The 19938-nt window shown below is 39.5% G+C and overlaps 2 protein-coding genes across 13 annotated transcripts in view; one reads left to right on the forward strand and one right to left on the reverse strand.

Annotated features, from left to right (window-relative positions):
• The window catches only part of MAK (male germ cell associated kinase), a 31330-nt gene extending 18531 nt beyond the window's left edge, over positions 1-12799 (forward strand). For 4 of the 12 annotated variants that reach the window (XM_013190458.3, XM_066992436.1, XM_066992441.1 and 1 more), the window contains 5 exons: positions 290-420; positions 1890-2021; positions 3926-4000; positions 7026-7154; positions 10391-12799. In XM_013190458.3, the coding sequence (XP_013045912.2) occupies positions 290-420; positions 1890-2021; positions 3926-4000; positions 7026-7154; positions 10391-10542 (619 nt within the window). In that variant the 3' untranslated portion in view covers positions 10543-12799. Of the gene's footprint in view, positions 1-289; positions 421-1889; positions 2022-3358; positions 4165-5017; positions 5686-7025; positions 7155-10390 lie in introns of those variants that run through there. The other 8 variants (XR_010829421.1, XM_066992437.1, XR_010829420.1 and 5 more) reach the window with 8 other exon arrangements.
• A 1123-nt stretch (positions 12800-13922) lies between these two features.
• Positions 13923-16885, reverse strand: LOC106041800 (transmembrane protein 14C-like). The gene is made up of 4 exons (XM_048072118.2): positions 16697-16885; positions 16441-16542; positions 14954-15038; positions 13923-14738 (listed from the first exon to the last, which is right to left on the reverse strand). Exons 1-4 carry the CDS (start codon positions 16770-16772, stop codon positions 14681-14683), a joined length of 321 nt encoding a protein of 106 aa, XP_047928075.1. The 5' UTR covers positions 16773-16885; the 3' UTR covers positions 13923-14680.
• Positions 16886-19938: the final 3053 nt, after the last annotated feature.

The raw sequence follows: 19938 nt of genomic DNA on the forward strand, positions 1-19938 counted from the left end.
CATATAGGAAATGAAGTAAATCTAGTTTATATCAGTTGTGCTAGGGAAAGTTTTGCCAGTTATCCACAGTTGCTTTCTATTCTGTAGTATTGGATACACTTTTTTTTCTCCATATTCTCATCTAAAACTCTCATGAGGTTTGAGGCTTGACTGTTACTTTCTGTAGGACCAAAGTCTAATGATGAAAGCAGGATAAGAGAAGAGTAGTGTATTCTTCAAGCTAGCATCAGTTTGTGCTGTTCTGAGGTGGAGCTGCTGGCCACATAGTTTGAACGTTTTGATTTTTCAGCATTCCAGAACCAAATGCTTCATGCTGCATCCAGCCAGGAGGGGAAAATAAGTTTTTGATGAGAAGTGATTCTGGAAGATCAAATACATCAGCAAAACAGTACTATCTAAGACAATCAAGGTATCTACCTGGTAAGGGGAAAAGTCAACACAATATGGAAAACATAAGCAGTGAACAATATTTTTACAGTACGTCTAAACTTTAGATTTTGCACTGGATAATTTTGCTTTTCATACCCAGGCTAAATTTTCAAATTTTGGACTGAATGCCTTTCCAAGAACATATTTCACCACAACTGATGCAGAAGGTCCTGGCTATGTAAAAGTGGAAGGGAGCTCAACTCTGCTTGTACATCATAAACATTCACAGGCCCTCTTATGGCCAGTAGCATAGGAAACCCTCGGTAATATGAATCCAAGATCTCTTGGATGCCTAGGAATACATCCTGATTGACCGTAAGCAAGTGTATCCGAGGAGTGAAGAAACTACCCATCCGTAGTGCATATGCACCGTCCTCAGTTTTGCAATACAGGGAGGTTTCGTTGTTTTTGAACTTCCAATTCTGATAAGTGCAGTTAGCCTTCTTGATAGGAGGTACTAAAAAATACCAGCCACTTGCATGGGTAGGAATTCACACCCAGTCACTTCCCTTCCCAAGGCACTTATTCTCCATAAGAACACATTGATAAGTAATAGACAATTCCAGTAAGCATATCGTGACATCTACAGTAATCCACAGTAAGCATTTAGTTGGCTCCTGATTGCCAGGCAAGTTGTTTTATTACAGTGTATCCCCAGTTTTTCAGGAATTCATTAGTCCAGCTAATGTATGTCCAGTCCTTCTAAATATGAAATCACTTCTTTAATGCTAAATAGGATTCCGTAAGACTCAAGAGTTTGTTCAAATGGAGGGGGGGGGGGGGGGGTGGAAAAGCTTCCTTGTCTAGAGTTAACAAATGGAAAATGAATCTATATTTCTTATATTTCTAAGTATACTTCCAATACATTTGTTTTTATTGGTTTTCAATGAGAAAGGCATAGTTTTTAAAAAGTATGTATGTAGTAATTCTAGCACTTAAGAGAATAATAACTCCAAGGAGCATATTTGGTATTTATCCATATTACTTTAGTTCTATCACCACTAGCTCTGGGAGCTGCTTTCATACTGTGTAATCCCATTAACTCCTGTAAAGCTCATAACATGCTGAAGTAGCAAGAACCTCTTTGTCCTACTTTTAAACTTATTCTTCGAAGAAATAGTTTTTCAGCCTTGAGAACTCCAATTTTCAATAGTTTATTTCATTTCTGTTAATTGTTTGAGAGACAAAAATATCAATAGTGAGCTTATGATTTTATAGGAACCAGATAACTGTAGTAAAACATCTCTGAAAGCATGAAAAGAATTATTTAATTGGCATCTCCAATTTTCATGGTAGAGGAATATAAACTAATCAGTGGACATTGTTCTTTGTTTTACATTATGGTGTTTACATTATGCTACAAATAATTTGGTGTTGTTTCATGGTTCTAGAAATGACTGTTTTTCATTGGTTGAATTATGTTTGAAATTAATAACATTTGCCATAATTTGTTTTCTAAGGTGTAAACCCTAAGAGTGTCTCTTTAGTAGCAGTCAATAAAGAAGGATCTCATGGAACCTGGAACAACCAGTTATTTTCTAAACCACTGGCACATTTTGGAGAAGGAATGTCTTTCAACAGAAATAATACAGGTAAAAGTGTAATAAAAATGGTCATGTTGTATTTCATCATACTTTAATTAATTTACTTAAGACTTTCTAGTTTAACTTCTGTTGTCAGGCTAAGGTTCTAGGCTTTTTTCTTTTTTCTTATTTAAACACAGACTCTTAAAAACTTTTTCATATATAAGTGATTTATTTCGATTTCAAAGCACAAAGGGAGTATAGACTAGCTCCTAGACTAAAGTGCTGTCAAGACAATTTTTTTCTGTAATCCTCTTAGACCAATTATCGTACTGTGCTAATTTAAGCAAGTAGTTTGACCTCATTACTGCCTGGTCAGTGTCATGTGGAATACTATAAAACAGCAGTCTCATATATGAAAAGAAACTAGGTGATGAATGGTAAGCTCATATAATAAAAACGACGCATAATATTCTAACCAAGTTATTTAGTAATCTACCAGCTTTGTAGCTGCATGAAAAGTCTCCCTGTTTTCAGCAAGGCACTTGCACAAAAGGCACCTTTCTACTAAATTTTTTAAAAATCACTGCTATCAGTGTTTTAAAGCATGAAGACTTACAAGTTAAATGACTTACCTAAGATTTCATTGACTTGAGACTAAAACCTATCTTCTGACCACCAAGCCCTACACACCAACTACATACTCCCACTACCCTGTGATGGGAGGTAACTTTAACAGCTTTGAAGCTGTTGTCCAGCTTTGAAGCCATTGTCACTCCCAACTTCACTGGTGCCAATAAACCACCTAACCTAACGTGCTTACACAAGAACTTCAAAAAGCTTGTTTACATGCAGATGCTACACCCCACCTCTATTTAACAGAACTTTAGTAGCCATCTTGCAGTGTCGTCAGAACTGATCCTCCCTCTGGAAGTCAGGTGAGGTGTAAATCGTTCATCTGAAATTATGTAAAAGACAGGAAATGGAAAAATAACAGCATCCCCTGGATTAGAAGAGGCTTTTTTTTTTCAACCAATCATGATATGTACCTTTTTATTTTCAGAAATATTGTATCAGGGTGCCTTAGAATTAATTAGTTTATTCATAAAATGCTCTTGCATGGGAGAGAGGGACAAAAAGGTCAAGAGCTGTTTCCAAAACTATGTATCAGAAAGCTAGACAGCTACCTACTGAATTAGAATGTAGCATTCATCTAAGTTAATTTAATGGTAAAAATCCCCCTGTTGTCTTACTGGGTTACCTGGAGTATCTACCAAAAATAATAATTAAAAAAATAAAAATAATAATTAAAAAAAGAATCTAAAACTGATCATTTCATGTGTTTGAAAATTCTTAGCATTATTTCCATCAGCATTTTAAAAAAATAGTATCTTTCCTATACCCAGGAAGCAACAACGTTAAAGATAGACACACAGAAAACAAGAATAGTTGGAGCACAGATCAGGGTAATATAGCACTTCAATCATGTTTGTTTGTTTGTTTTATATTGACAGGATTGAAAGCTGACACTGCTGTTTAGTGTGTGAATAACTAAATTTAGTTTAATTGTTTTATTTTTCCTTACCCATGACATTTCCCTAGGGTGAAATGAGATGAAAGCAAATAGTTACAAATGCTTTGTGAAGAATGATAAAGTTATGATCAGTCAGCTTTGCAGATATGCCTGAATGCTTAAACTTGGAATTTATGTATTTATATGATTGGAATATGACTGCACTGTTGGTAAACTACATTTTCATTCCCTTATTAGAATGGCCCTTATAAAATAACTAGACAGAGTAACATTTCCTGCTTGTAAAAACATGGAAGTGAAACAAGAAAAATGTCAGATGTTTATTCTTTCTTGCTTTGCTTTTCCTCGTTTCTTTGACGTCACCTAGCCAGATTCTTTCCGTACTTTTTCTAAAGTTGTCTTTCCATCTTTTTCTTCGTTTTCATTTTCTTCTCTACAGAAGAGAACTTAATTATACCAATTGAAAAACTATCATGCAAAGAAAGATTGAATGAAAAGTTAGAGGATCCAAAAGGTAATTTATAGCAACTATAGCCTGGTTCTTTGCACATTTCATATTTATGTTTTCTTCTAAAAATTGCACTTGCAATGCAGATTCCAAATGACCACATACTTCATTTTCAGTTGTAATTTATTTTGTCAAACTTTGCCCCGTTCGTTGTGTCTGCTTTAGATCAAGCCTCTCTAAGCTGAGGGAGTTAAGGCTGAGGCTATACTTACCAATGAGGTATGTTTTAGCAACTCTTGCTGTGACACACAGAAGCAGGTAAACAGCAGAGGTCAATCTCATTTACCATAGTATAACATAGAGTGGAAAACTGCTGCTACTGTGAACTTTACTCTTTGGAGTAGTCAGATGAACTCAAGTAAAACACATCCATGTATTTAAGATCCCTCTGTTGTTGGGTGGTTTTTTGTTTTGTTTGTTTGTTTGTTTTATACTGACAGAATTGTTTCACCTTTGTATTTGCTTTGAAACCGAGTTAAGTGCATGCTGTTATACCTAAGTAAGACAAGTCATTTCCCCCTATGTGCAGCCCAACCTGAATAGCATCAGCATACTCTTTGAAATGTGAGAGAATAAACCGACTATATATACTTACTGAAGTCTTTTTTGTAACATCTGAATGTTCCAGTAGGTAACTTCCTAACTTTTCTTCTGGATTCTCAGCACTTTAAAAGATAAAGTAAATTTTATTATCATAATTTTAATCCATAGCATGCAACTGCACTGTTGCTGGACAATGGCAAAGAACTGATCCCACTGACTGCATTCTGATTTTCCATCTGTTACTCTGATTTTACAGTACTGTGATTGCATAGATTTTGGTGGAGTTAACCTCAGTGTAAGAGGGTGGAAACAGGTTTCCAAGCAGCCTAGCTTGTGCCTAAACACACTCTCCACTGCAAGCATTGTGAAGCTGGAATGTTTTACCTCTCCCTCAGTTTCTGGCACCTCAGGTGTGCACTGCCTTTGTGGTACATCTCATTACAATTATTCATAGCTCTTTTTTTTCAACTCGCTACACAGCTCAGATGGTTCAGTGGCTTTATTCTTTGTGAAGAACCAGGTATGTGTTGAGGTAGGGTGTACTGCCCAGGCCACACTTGCACTTGTCATCATGGCTTCCTGCATGTCTGAAGGATGAATAGTGAGAACTCCTTTTGTACAGCAGTGGTCAGAGGTAAGGAACAATTTAGTATGTGCTTCTAAGATTTTTTTAAATATCTGTAGTTACTCCTCTGTACTGAACTTCTACTTTTCCTCTTTTGTTCTCATCCAAAAAGATGATACCTCCAGACCTCTCAGTTTCACCGAGACTCTTCTTCTGGGCTGCCCTCTTCTATTTTCTGAAGAAGGGCTCATAAAGTACATCAGGCCTTAAAAGGTAAGGGGAAGGGAAAAAGTTGTTCAGCAGTTTGTTGGTTTTTTTTTTTTTACAGATAGGACACTTTGCTGAGCTGTAGATAAGAAATAGGCAGTAGTCTTTTTGAGGTTATATTAGTTTGAGGCCTGCCATGATCTTACTTTTAGATTTCAGAATTTTAAGAAGTGCTACTGAAGTGCTTAGACAGGTGAATGTAATACTAAAACTGCGTTGCTTTGTTTTTCAGGCAAATTCCTGAAAAGGAAGAACAACTTAAAACAGCAAGAAAGTCATATTTTAATTGATTACTTTAATAAAGTCTTATTTTTCACCAGGACTCTTGTGTCATTCTTTACTGCACTGGAGACTGGCATGACCTGTACACAGGGAAACCCCATAGAGACCCAACTGTTCATGGGACTTATAGACCTGACAGCTTGGGGAGACTGGTGAAACCAAGTCAGCTGAATGCTTTTTGTTAGTGTTCCTAAACAGGAAGGTACACAATGACCCAACACAGCTGTAATAGCTGAGGATACTTTGGGGGTTTGTAGATGACCAATTTTGCAGCTTATAGGTCCACTGCACTGAGCTCTGATATTAGCACAGAGAGCTGTGGGTGTTTGTGTGAAGAGGAGCATTTTGCAAGCACACTGGGACCAGAGATTTAGGAGACAGGAAGACTTTGTCAACTCACTATATTTTTCCAAAACTACGGTTGAAACCAACTTAAATGTTAATATAAGTGTTCACACTTTATAAAGGTCAAATTAAAACTACTGTGTATGGTCTAATAGTTCATAAAATGTAATACTACTCAATATGGAACCTCAACACCAGAGAAAGCACACTTCTTCAGGTGTTGTGCCAGCACAGTCTTTAAGACTGTCACCATGATGACAGATGTGGAGAAGGTGAGAAATTTGCTTGGAGCACAGTGTTAAATTATAATAGATTCCAAAGCTATTGTACAATAACTCAGTACTAATTTTGTGTGCAGATGCATGACATTTCTCAGCTTCCAAAAGAGGATGATTATGTAAATCTTTTCAAGGTAGCACTGCTTTAAAAAAGATCTGGACCAAAACCAGGCCCAATAAAATTATAGCCAGAGTTCAAAGGCGAGGGGAACTGGGTCCAAATTTGTGAACCTGGCTAAGTCACCTTCATATGGGGTACCACTTACCACAAGAGGATTTTGTTTCTATTTTGGATAGACTTAAGCCAAATATGTTGAGTGCAGGACTACTGTTGAGCGCTGATTTTCAAATATGGAAATGCTTAAACTAGCTTCCAGGAAATTAATTAGCTCTACGTAAAAGGTAAGATCTCATCTTCTCTAAACTTGGTATAAAGCTTTGCTATGCGATCTAAGTTTAATGGCTGTACAAATGAAATATTTGTACTGTTTTTCTGTCTTTAGTCCTACTGCATCACAGGATCAGATGTACTAGAGTATACACAAATGTAGTTTGTTAGGCACGTTAAAGGGGCCAACTACAACACAAAGAAAAGAATAAGTACTTTTGCCAATAGGCAAGCACTAGGGAGTTTTTAAAGAACTCTCACGCTCGTTATTTGTGTTAATGCAATGGTGTTTTGAAGTGTCTATAAAAAGCAGGCAAGGTTTTCTGAATGCAACTGAAAATGTTAAAAATCTGATGTCAACAGGAAATCCTGACTTTGTAGGAGGTGCTGCTTACAACCCATCAGGAGGATACGTCCCTTCCTTTCATAAAAAAGAAGTTGGATCAGCTGGACAACGGATACAGCTAGCTCCTCTTGGTCCATCTGTATCAGGTAAGAAACATCCTTTTAACATACATATCTAAGGAAACGATAAATGGTAATTTTGTGTGCTTCCTAAGATATTTATTATCCCTTAATAAGGCTTTCCTCAAGTTTTGTAAATAAAATTATTAGGCATATTTTTCTTAAATGATTTGAATGCAGGTATCTAGAGGCAATCATGATACCCGGAGAAACAACTGCTATTAGATGTTAGGTAAAAGAGCAAACAAATGCGCAACCCTTTTGTTATTCCAGTTCTGGAGAAGTTGCTAAACTACTTTTTATTAGAAATTCATGCTAAGTAAAATTGCTTTAAAAAAAAAAAAAAAAGTAACTCCACAACTCAATAGTAAGTGGTCATGTAGACTGGATACAAATGTAACTGCATGATTTATGTAGTTATTAGGAAATATTAGTCACCAACTAGTAAGTATGAAAAATAGATAAATGCAGGTTAAAAAAAAAAACAAAAAACAAACAAACAAACAACACTCCTATTTAAAGATTTGGAGGATTTTTTCTTGACAGTGACTTAAATGTAGCATGTGGCTGTCCTGCATGGGTATTTCATCAGTATAATGTAATTGGTGATACTGATACATGCTTACAATGGCCTCAACTATTTGAAAAAAAAAAAAAAGCAAAGACCTTCCTCAGATGACTTAATAAATTCACAAATAATGCCACAGATACAGTACAAGCACTAAATTAAAATGAATTGCTCTTTTATTTACTAGCCCTTTCTGGTTGGTCAGCAGCTTCTGTGGTGGTGATTTAAGACAGGTTTTCATTGTGTCTTCACTATGTTAGCTATGCAAGTCTGAGTGTCATCTCAGTACGTGACACTGTTCTTATACCCTTGAAATATCACAGGAGTGCTTTCTGGAGTGAAAATCTCAATGCTGCTACATTATACAAGGTAAAAGCCAAACGAGAATGCAAGTGACCAGTTCTGAATAGTTATGATATACTAATGATCTAGCTGTACATTACCTTAAACACATTAAAAGATAGTTTCCTCCATTCGGTTAAAAACAATATGAAATCTATCCTGAATATAACAGTTACCTTGTATATTCTATGGTATAGATGGTGTTTCTTTGTTGATATGTTTCTGATTCAGAGAAGACAAACAAAAGTGCTCAGGAAAAACTGGTTTGTGAGTAGAAAACTTAGCACCATTGTCCAAACTCAACAGAATACTTCTCTAGTTACTTCAGATGAAATAATAAGGGCCTAAACTGACAGTGACTTGTTTAATCGAAGGGCCTATGACAGACCAACCTGATATGGTCCTACTTAAGCATGCTATTTTGCTGACTTGTTCTTTTGAGCTACCTGTTCCCACCTAGGAATTGGCAAACAACTTCTGAGGAGAGAGGGAGGGAAGGAAGGAGATGGCATGCATATATAAAATAAACTTAACTAAATTAATGTTCTGAGCCTGGGCTGATCAGAAACCCACCAGGGAAGACTAGAGCTGCACTTAATTATTTTAACTCACTGCTGAAATTTACCAGTGCAAGTTTTGATTTGTCACTGTATAGATCAGGAAGTTCACAGGAAGACAAAATCTACAACTACTTCTAGACTGCTGAGAATAGTGTGAATGAAAAGAAATTACTTAAGTGATCCAAAGGGAAATAAATTCAGTGTTAATCTGTAATTAGAAATGAAAACGTAGTAAAAGTCAGAAAGGCTGGCAGATGGAGGTCAGTTAAAAGATTCTTCCATGCCCTGGAGAAAGAGCAAGAATCCTGTTGCTTAAACTGATCATATTTAGCCTAAAATCCACAGACCTGAAGGGGAAGAGAGGTAAAGGTGAAGCAAACGGCAGTTTTTCTCTCCTATAGTTGAACATCAACATTTTTGTTGACCCTTTGCTTTCTATTATCCAAACTGAAATAAATTAGGCTCTCAGTTGCTTTTGCTCTCTTCGTTTGTTCAGAGATTTCTAATGCCATAAGTTAAATATATTAAACATAAAATATAGCACTTTCTTCAGAAAACTTATGCAGGACCCAAGAAAAGTGACCTTCCTTGCCAAGAGAGAGGATATGCTGGAATCATACTGATGAAAGATAGCGAATGCCAGCTTACAACAAAAAAGAACATTAGAAAAGGTGTTTGTTTTTAAAGAGATAGGGATGACCTGACCCTCAGTTTCAGATTCTTGAGATTCCCCCTTTCTTAAATGCCTTGATTCTCACCTGTACCTTAACTAGTTCAACCCACTGTTGAAAAATACCATACATGCTTTTCCACAAGAAACAGAATATGCAAGCATAAAAAAATCATATTTTTATTCATAACATTTTAATTAAAACAAAACAACACCTATCAGTAAAAACTAACAAGACTGAACTATGAAAGTAGGAAAGGAATGGCAGGACATACGTTAGGAATGCTAAGGAAACAATGGTAGGGTACAGCAAAAGTTTGGATAAGAGAGATTCCAAGTAACTAGCTTTAAAAGCTTGGAAAAATAGCAGAATTGGTGATGAACATGAATAAAAACATGGGTTATCAGCCCCTGCAACAGGGCAATCACTTTAGTAAGCTTGAGGCAGCAGTGGCTATTTGAAATGCAGAAAAGGGGAGTCTGAGTAGGAAGTCCAGGAATGTGGTAGCGTGCTACTACCAGTGCGGGAGACCCAATGGATGCCAATATAAGTAGGGGGGGGAGGGAGAGGGAGGGAAGAGCATTTAGAATAGAGCCTATTAAACCAAAAGAGAAATGGAGATTACTCACCAGCAGGTACACCAGCAGTCATTAGCTAAGCAGGAAGGAAATAAAATGCATAAAATCTCAGAAGAAACAAGAGGGTCTCCAGAACCTGTGCTTCAGTATAGGCTGTTTGAGATGTAATGAGTTTATTGAAGTTATTATTATATGCTTTTTCAAATATTTGAGATAAAGAGGAAAAAAAAAACACACTTCCTTTCTGAGGTAGCTTTATGATAGGAGATAGAATTGTAGGCATAATCATGAGGTTTCACTGAATTTCAGTCTTGTTTTCTACAGGGATTGTTGTAAAACAGGTATCCAGTAGAAGAGAATTACTAGTAAGATATAAAAATGATAGGAAACTTTAGCCTTATCGGAAAACAAGCATAGATGGCATGTTAGAGACTAAAGCATCCTGCTGTGTTAGCATCCTTGAGTACAAGTCATCTTTCAGCTCTCATTCAAATCTGTGAAGTAGTGAAACACTTTTTTAATTCTGACTTCTTGTTCCTTTCAGACTATTCCTGGAAAAACAAAGCTGCTCATGCGTTACCAGGTCCTACTTACAATTCAGCAGCAAAAAACATGAATATCTTAACTCGCGCACCAACAATTCAGCCAGTACATGGAAGAACAGACTGGATGGCCAAATATGGAGGACACAGATAGAAAATGCCATCCTGTGCAGGTATCATGTGAGCTGTGTTCAGTTTTCCTGCACTGGAAACCTGAAATGCCTATTTGCTTCAACTTTTCTTAAGACTATTCAATAGTAAAGAAGGAAAAAAAGACCTTGGGTTCTGTTACCTGTGGAAGAAAAATAATTTACAAGATATTATTTAAAATATTGTCTATGTAGTAGGACGTCATGAAGCATTGTGTAACATCTCACCAAATCTGAGTATTTTGAACTGATGATTTCACCTGACACTTCTCTATAGATCCATTTCCTGTCAGAATACTCTTACAAGAGCGTACTCTTGGTCCGATGTCTACCACTGACACACACTACTTTCACATACACAAGCAGCTAGAAGTGGGGCTAAATCTGAGCAGCACCAGGCTTCCAGGTGAAACGCTTGTTCCTTGCTAGGGAGATGAGAGTGAATGTACAGATTGGGCTTGGAAGAACACCACGGTATCATACAAGGATTTCAGAACTCACCTAAGAGGTACTTAGGGTCTGTAACATCTAAATGTTTATAATAGCAATGACAACTCCGTGTAGTTTGATATAAGTTATCCACTGCCAAATACTATACAAGGTCTGAAAACCTGGCCCAAGGTGATACAGCAAGACTGGAAAATAGCTAAACTACTATCAAATGCTACACTTGTTGAGCTGTAGTGAAGCTTAAAATTAGACTCTACTGTTAAAATTAAATTATGACTGTTTTCATTTGAAGATCTGTGGAGATTTATATCTCCCCTGTCAAAGGTGTGTCACAGTGATGTTTAAAGGAGCCTGAATCACTGCAGTCTCATCAGCTGTTTTAATGTTGAATTAGCCAAAAAGGCCTAAGTGATCAGTAAACTCCTGTTTTTACATGTCTTACAGACTTCCCCTTATTTTAAAGAAGTTGAATCAGGCTGTTCTTCAAAAGAGGTTACTTTCTGCTTTAGCTCTTAAAGGCTAACGTAAGTCCCTGAAAACACACACAAACTTTAATAATGCAATACCTCCATGTATATGCTCATGCCATACCTTCCCTGGCTTCTATGGTAAGTTTTACAGTAACATCCTGCAAAAGGCCTTGCAGTGTACAATAAATCTTTTTTCACATGTTGACCTAGGCTACTTCTGTTAACGGTTGCATTCAGAATAGATGCTTTGGACTTAGTAATTATATAAACCCTGCCATTTTCAAGTGCAAAATTAGTATGTTCTTTAAAGATGTACAGCTGTTAATGATTACTTTAGGCATTGTAAAAAGAAAAGTATTTGCATGATTTTTATAACTACATATAAAATTTCATTTCCTATTGTTGACCTAATGTGCCATAATATATGGGCTACATAACTTAATGTATGTCAGTTTAATCTTAAGCTGTTGTACCAAAAAATCATATGGTTTGTTATAAAAACAGCACCTAAAGAAAACACTAATACTGGAAGAAATGTACAGGGATAGGAACATCTAGTTAGTAACACACTAGAAACTTTATTTGCCATGGGTCTACTCTCAAGTATTTGTTATTCCCTTACTACTAGCAGGTCTTCATATGCTATTTAAATGTACCTTAATTTATCTGTAGAAGTTCTGTTTTATAAATGCACTGGTTTTACGATTCAAAAAACAAGAGAAATGCATCACTCATCACTAGTACAAGATGCCAGTGAGTTAGTTACAGTCGCAGTCTAGGCAAGCAACTAACTATGTGGCCATAGCTCACTAATATTTACCTAGAGCAGAAAAACGTAGTACTTGTTGCATTAAATATGGCTGGAAGAAGCACACCATCCTTACCATATACTAATGGACATTGAAACTATTTTTGACATAACCACAACAGTCTTGACTTGTCCATAATCAAAGCATGACAAGCGTTAAGTTTTTCTTGCAACCAGTAGGAGACTAATAAGGCTCTCTACAGTCACGTTAACTCTGATCCACTGACACACACTTTCAGCGCAGAAATGCCAGCTGCTGTTTAAGAAGTTTAGTATACACTCAAAGGTCCAAGGGGATAAAAAATACGCAACTGTCAAAGTCTGATCCTCCCTTTGTTGGGCTTACTGTTTCTCCTGACTGTGAGAAGTGGAAACAAAGAGTTCCAGCAGCAGTTCTCAATTCAGGCTACTGCTTTCCAAAGCTCATGAAACAGCAGCAAGGCATAAACTCTCTGGTCTAATTCCCTGCTTTTCATTGCCTTGTTGTCCATTAAAGGTCAACTGCTGCCCAGACTTGCAAGTTATCTGATTTGAGACAGGCATTACACACTTAGAAAACTGCTGGATCTCTGCCTGTGCTCAAGGCCAGCTGTAACCCAAGCTGTGTGGCCTGAGACTACGCTGCTGGCAGCTGCGCTCTGTAGCAGCAGTGATCAGGACTCGTGGTCCTTGGGGGAGCTGTGCTGCAGCTATGCCCATGCCCAGCCACGTCCCTACTGACTGCAACCCCATCCACTGATTTCCTGGCCTGCCTGATTTCCTGGCCTCCCTGACCTTGCCTCATTGCTGCAACCTGCTAGACAAATCCCCGTACTTGTGGCAGACCCCAGACACTGCCACTGGATGCGATCTCATGACCTGCTCAGGTACCGTGGGGCCGTGCCATCCTCAGGGAGGTCACTGCCCTGCCTGTTTTGCTGAAAATCTCACCTCCCAGATCACCTCCTCCTATGGGAAGAGACTTCCTACTTCTGCTGCTCCCATCCTTGTCCAGAGCCTAAAATTATCTAACAAGAAAGGAAAGAAAAAGAGAAGAAAAAAATATGTAAGTTGTCATCCTCCTGCTGAGGTACTGGCTCAATATTTAGGGAACTCTGAACAAATGAGGCCCTACAAGCTCTCTAACCTAACAGATCAACCCCACCACTTCCATCGCTCGCAGTACCAGCCACCACAGAAGAGAGGTTGTGAACATCAAGTTCAGGTCCTGTGCAGAAAGGGACATAAGGCAGATAGTACAAGGAAGGGATATATTACCATCCACGTGTAGCTCCCAGCTGCATGGCAAGTTTATATTTAGAATGATTTCAGGCAACAGAGTACTTTGTGAGGGAATCATCTGAGCCCTTTAGTCTTTAAATAAACTTTCACTGAGAGTTTTTCCAATCTGAAATAGATGATTTTCTCTCAGAGAAAAAAAAAATAACAATAATGAAATACTTGTATGAATATATAAAGTAGTAGTAGTGCTTTTTTCCTCTGGCTATACCCTTCCTCCCCATCCAGTTCAGGAAACTTAAAAGTCCCTATATTCAGGGAATGGAACAAGGATAATTTCTACAATTCACATTCACAAATACATATAGACACCCTACAGAAGAGGTACCAAATTGCATCAATTCAGATGAACGATTAAAGAAAACAGTTGCAGAGAATGTAAGTCTGTAATCATAATTTCTTCGTTTATTTAGAATAACATTTTAATTCTCATGAAATGCAAGTGCTATGACTACAATTCAGCATTACCTAATGAAGCACATTTTTGATTTGTCCTACCAGTGATAGTCTATAAAAGTGAAATGAATGACACTAAGCAGGGCACTTTTCCTCTTGAAAAACTAAGTAAGGGGTTTATTTTCATTGCATCACAATAGAAACTTGACAGCCTGCTCCACAATTGTGTTTTGTGGGCCAAGGCTCTAACACGGTCCTAGCAGAAAAAACGCCCTGACTGATAAACATGATGACCAGATAAGCTGGCAGGGAAGTGGGAGGGGAAAGGTGACAGAACAAGCACATTTGTTATGGGCAGTATTAGTGACAAGTTGGCAACTTGTCTCCCATTGTTTCAGAAGTACAAAGGATTTCAGATTTTAAGTCCAGGTGTATATTTAAGCTTCATTCCTGTCAGCACATAAAAGCACCAAGAGGCCTCTGCCTACAGTAATCTGCAGGACAAGCACCTGAACTAATACTACACATATTTTCTTGCTTCGTAATTTAGATGTTGAGACAAGTGCAGGTTGGAAGACAACAAAGGTTCTCAATTTGTCCTTTAAAGACAGACCCATGTGTGTTAGGATATGAAAAATACAGTGCACAGTCTGCAGTGTCTTTTCTATTTTGTGTGGTACATTCAGGCAGTTGCATTTTCAAGCTTCTTAAAGATCTGCATCAAGTCACTCGAAGACAGACTTATGGCTTAAGAGGTTTTTCCATCATCTGCAATCCAAGCCGTCCAACCATCAGTATACTGTTGAACAGAATATTTGTTAAAAAAAAAAGCAAGGGGTAGCAAAAATCTTAAAAAATAACATGAAAAAAATACGATTTTTAGCTGAACTCCAATATAAGATTTAATTTTTCACAGGACTCACCATGTAATATTTTTAAAACAATATAATGCATGTATATGTTAAATAAAATGCTTATTCAAAATGTGGACGAGAACAGAAAACAGGTGACTACCTGGCCCCAGCAATCAGCCCAGGCATTGCTTTTCTGGAGTTGTAAAATCTCATTCCCATAACAGCAGACAAGGTTCCAGATGCCACTGATAAAAGAGAAGTGCAGTCAGGACTATGTGAGGGAAGCAGGTCTGAAGCACCAGCACAGCAATGTCAGGGCAATTGGCAGTGCCAAGCAGGCACAAATACACAGGCAGGAATGCCTCCCTCCTCCCCACAGAAGCAAACATTTTCCTCGTTTCTGTTAAGTAGCAGAGCAGCTGTAAGCTTTACAGCAGTTTGGTAAGCATACTCTGCTGCTCATTAGAAATGAGTAGTTCTAATGAGTTAAGACCACTGCCTGATCACCTAAAACCTCTGATCCCTTGTGCAAATCACTAGCTCCCCCTCAATTTCTCCTTATTTGTGCAAGGGGAATGATTACTTCCTTGAATACAGATAGCCTCAAAATGGCCAGAAAGGTGGGACAGTGACAAAGATCACCATGGGGGAGCCAAATATTATTACAATGTCCATTTCTCGGTAACCTTTGGAACCAAAAGGTGGAACTAAATAGTTGCATTTTGACGTTAGATTTGAATGCTACGTTCCTACATACACTCATGCAAAAGAAGTTAGCTTTGGACAAGATTAAGAGTTGACAGTAAATATGCGCTATGGTACATTTCATTTTTCTAATGGCTTAATAACTATGACTTGAGACACAAAACCCCACTTGAAATACAAATTAGCAAATAAAAAACAAGCCAAAGGATCAACCTGAAAGAGCAACTAATGTTTTAAACACGATTCCTAATTATTTGATTGTTAACTCTGGAACAAATCCAATCAATACTCACATAAAAAGTTACAGGGCTGCCATTTCTTTGAAGAAGAAAGGCAGGTGGAGGTGTTATAAAACCTTCATGTTTGTTTCCATCAGACAGGGTAAAAGATATCCTCAAGGTATGTTTCTGTTCTAAAAAGGAGGTTCTTTTCTCAGAGGTTTACTTACGAGGTACTGTAACCAATCTAAGCTCAGCTGGAGCCACACCTGCAGCCTTTTGTTTCACCTGAGGGGTTTGCTACCAGCTAAACCCACAACTTCTATCATCTACTGTAAACAAGGAGAGTACATCACCGTTCCCTCCTTTCTTTTGGAGGCTTCAGACTTTCTCCCATAGCGTGCAATACATTGAAGCACGCACTGTTCTGAGATGCTTGTGCACTCCTTTGCAGCCAAGGCTCATGTGCATTCCATGCACCTACATCAGTTTAACGTGGCATCAAGTCTGGCAGCAGAGATAGGTATTTCTCACTGAATTTCCGGCTTCCAAAGGGACAGCGAGGTTTTAGAGCCTACAAATCTTACATAGACACCTCCTGCTATGGGCAGGAGGCCCTGCCACCGTTTACAACACCTGTACAAATAAAAAATATGCTAGAAAAAGTGTTGCTATTCACACTGCTACCAAAAACGTTTGGTACAGAAACACAAAGCACACTTACCGAGAGAAAGCCAGATATTCTTTGGATCTTGGGACTGCTGGTAGGCTCCCAACCCTGCTAAACCACCAAAGAGGAGCCCGGCGGCCAGAGAAGGGACGCTGCCTTGGGTAAAGGAAGGAGAAAGCCTTTAGCGGGAGAGCACACGTAAAGCTAACCGCCCCCCCCCCCCCCCCCCAAAAAAAAAAAAAATATATATATATAAATACAAATTCCGTGAGGAACACAAGGCGCCGCTTGGCCCCCGGCCCGCCCCCACCTGCCCGGGCATAGCCGATGATGCCCCCCGAGGCCACCAGCGCCGCGTAGCCGAGGCCGAGCCAGTCGTAGGCCATCAGCGGACCCCGCGGACACCCCTCGGCGGGCGGGAGGCCTGAGGGCACGGAAATGCCTTCGGGGAGGGCCCAGCCGACCGCCCCGCGTCGACCTTGCCGCCAGGCCGAGCGGCGCCGCCCCCGGTGGTGCGGCCGAGCGGCGCCTTCCCGGCGTTCCCACCTGTAGCTCCGAGCCCGGCTGCGGGGGCGGGGGGGGGGAGCGGGAAGTGGGGGGATGATTTTCAGTTAAGGGATTTATGAGGATGCCCGATTTTCGATAAAGGGTTTGTGAGGATGCCTGATTTTCAGTAAAGAGGTTTCAAAGAATGCCTGATTTTCAATAAAGGAGTTTGTGAGGATACCCAATTTCTGATAAGGGAGTTTGTGAGGATGCCCGATTGTCAATTAAGGGACTTGTGAGGATGCCCAATGTTCAATAAAGCAGTGTGTGAGGATGCCCGGAAACAGCACGACACCCACACGTTATTCACAACTGGAAGCACAATACCTGCAGCCACGCACATCATATAGGGCTGAAGATGCAGCTCCGGCCAGCACAGGCTGGCCCTGGTGGTGCGCTGCCGTGAGGTCTCAGCCTGGGGTAACTCTGCTCTCCATTGCACGCCGAGTGTTGCCTGCACCAGCAGCCCATTCTGCTGACTTGTGCCAGGCCATGGGAGTTAATTAACACCACAGCTCCGCTGTTAATGCCACGGTGCTGCATTGCGGAGTGGGAAGTGAGACCCCAACAGTACCTACTGGGACTGGAGAAATGCTGTCTCTTAGCAAGGTGAAAGCCTGGGAAGGAACTCTTAGTTCTCACATCAAACAGGTACTTCAGAACCCTGTAGGAGAAAATTCCACAAGCAGCAGCCCTGTCAGCTCATACATCCCATTGCAGGACTGACTACGGTGCTGTACAGCTGTGTACCAGAGCACTCCATGTCTGGCACCACCACCTACTTGCATTAACAGACTAGTTCAACAAACCCTGGTGATGAGTCCAAGATTTGTCCTAGACTAAGATGACAGCAAGCACGGCGTGATGCAGTGGTGATGTCTCTTCCCTACCTCTCTAACAGAACATGCCATCAGCTCCTCCAAATGTCCTCGCTTTCAAGCATCCTCTCCTTCCTAGTTCATGTATTAAGTGACAAAAAAATAAAAAAAAAAGGAATGCATGCCGCTTCTCCTCTTTTTTTTTTTTTTTTTTAATAGACCGGACATCGGAGATGCTAGGGAATGAAGAAAGAATGATGCAGTATCTCGAAAAACACAGAATTTTGCATGGGAATGAAGCAGTTCATACAGCATCAATACAGGCCCAGTCAGCTTTTGAGGGGGGGGAAACAGCACTGAAAATTTTGCTGTGCTGTTCATACTGATTCAGAAAGGCAGCCACAAGTAGTATTGGAAAGAACTATGTTTTTTTGTTTGTTTGTTTTTTATCACCGTAGCTGTAGAAAAAAATTGGGGGCAATGTCTGTTATTGACATTCCATAGTACTGCTAATACTGTCAGGTCACACTGATTTAGATGTATTTATTGAGGTCAGCTGTCAGAACCTTTTATTTTAGAATCATAGAATCACAGAATGGTTTGGGTTGGAAGGGACCTCAAAGCCCATCCAGTTCCACCCCCCCACACCAAAGACAGGGACGCCTTCCACCAGACCAGGTTGCCCAAAGCCCCATTCAGCCTAGCCTTGAACACTTCCATGGATGGGGCATCCACAGCATCTCTGGGTAACCTGTTCTAGTGCCTCACTGCCCTCTGAGTGAAGAATTTCTTCCTAATGTCTAATCTAAACTTACCCTCTCTTAGTTTAAACCATTCCCACTTGTCCTATTCCTACCCTCCCTAACAAAGAGTCTTTCCCCAGCTTTCCTGTAGGCTCTCTTTAGGTACTGGAAGGCCACTGTAAGGTCTCACCGGAGTCTTCTCTTCTCCAGGCGGAACAACCCCAACTCCCTCAGCCTGTCTTCATTTAAAAAGAGAAGAAGCTGATGAGGCAGGTTTTGCACCCAAAAATCAGTCACACAATGAAAACAAAATGATTTATTTCAAGAACAACATGACAAAGAGTAGCATTCATTTAAAAACAACAATAACAAACTCAAAATCAAGGTCTCTCAGTAGACTAACCACCTTTGATGTTTTTCTGGGTTCTTACTATAACCAGTACTACAACCCAGTCTTAAAATATCTATATTTGCTCAGGCTTGGAGTACAATACCCTTTGATATCTGTGGTTTCAAACTGCCAAACTTATTGCTTCTGCTACTGGGAGATATTTTGCCATTTGCCTGTATTTTCTTGAGTCTGAACGATGAAATGTAACCAAAATGTAACCTTGTTTGTACTCTGCGCTATTTTAAATAGTCACATTAAACTGTGAAATTGTCTTTTATTTTGAACATTTCAATTTGGGGATATTCAGCTTGACAGAACAATGTGTGTGTGGGGGGGATTTTGGCTCCAGAACTCTTAGTTGGGCACCTTAAAACTCTTTCTTTAAAATATTTGTCTCTTCAGCTGCCACTGCAGTAGCAAGTTCCCTCCACAAGAAAGCAAGTAGGATTTCCACCAAAATGCTGCTGTGGAGATAAACTCTTGATGCCTTTCTGCAGAAATCTGCATTATTATGTGTTGACAGCTATAAACACAGAACAAGCTGACTGAAGCAGATCCAGCCCCTTCAGGCCCATGCCTGGGGGTTACCAACCATGCTTTGGGACATCTGAATATGATGTGTTGTCATTTCTGAACTGCTGCAGTTTGCAATCCAGTTTGTTAAAACTGAAATTAGCAATGGTTTAATACAGTTGGTTGTTAAACTGCTGCTATTCAAGATCTACTCTTTGAGCCACCTTCGCTTGTTCAGGAGAGCCACACATTCACTCCCAATTTGTACTGCCCCAGTGCTGCTGACTTGGGTCATTCAACAGCGCTGCTAAAATACCACATAAACACCACCAGTCATCACTACAGGAAGAAGCATTCATAGTTTTGCTTCCCTGCTTTGTTTTTTTAGGACACAATGACTGATACCTGTAACTTTTGCCTTCTGTTGGCCATACTAAAATATTCCTGAGTGCAGATTTTCTCTACAGCATGCCTAGTCTGTTGAAACTGTGTGTGTAAGAGAGTTAGGTAGACTTGGAAAGGAACATCAGCTCAGATATTT

This window comes from Anser cygnoides, chromosome 2, assembly GCF_040182565.1.
Source record: "Anser cygnoides isolate HZ-2024a breed goose chromosome 2, Taihu_goose_T2T_genome, whole genome shotgun sequence".
NCBI classification, from domain to species: Eukaryota; Metazoa; Chordata; class Aves; order Anseriformes; family Anatidae; genus Anser; species Anser cygnoides.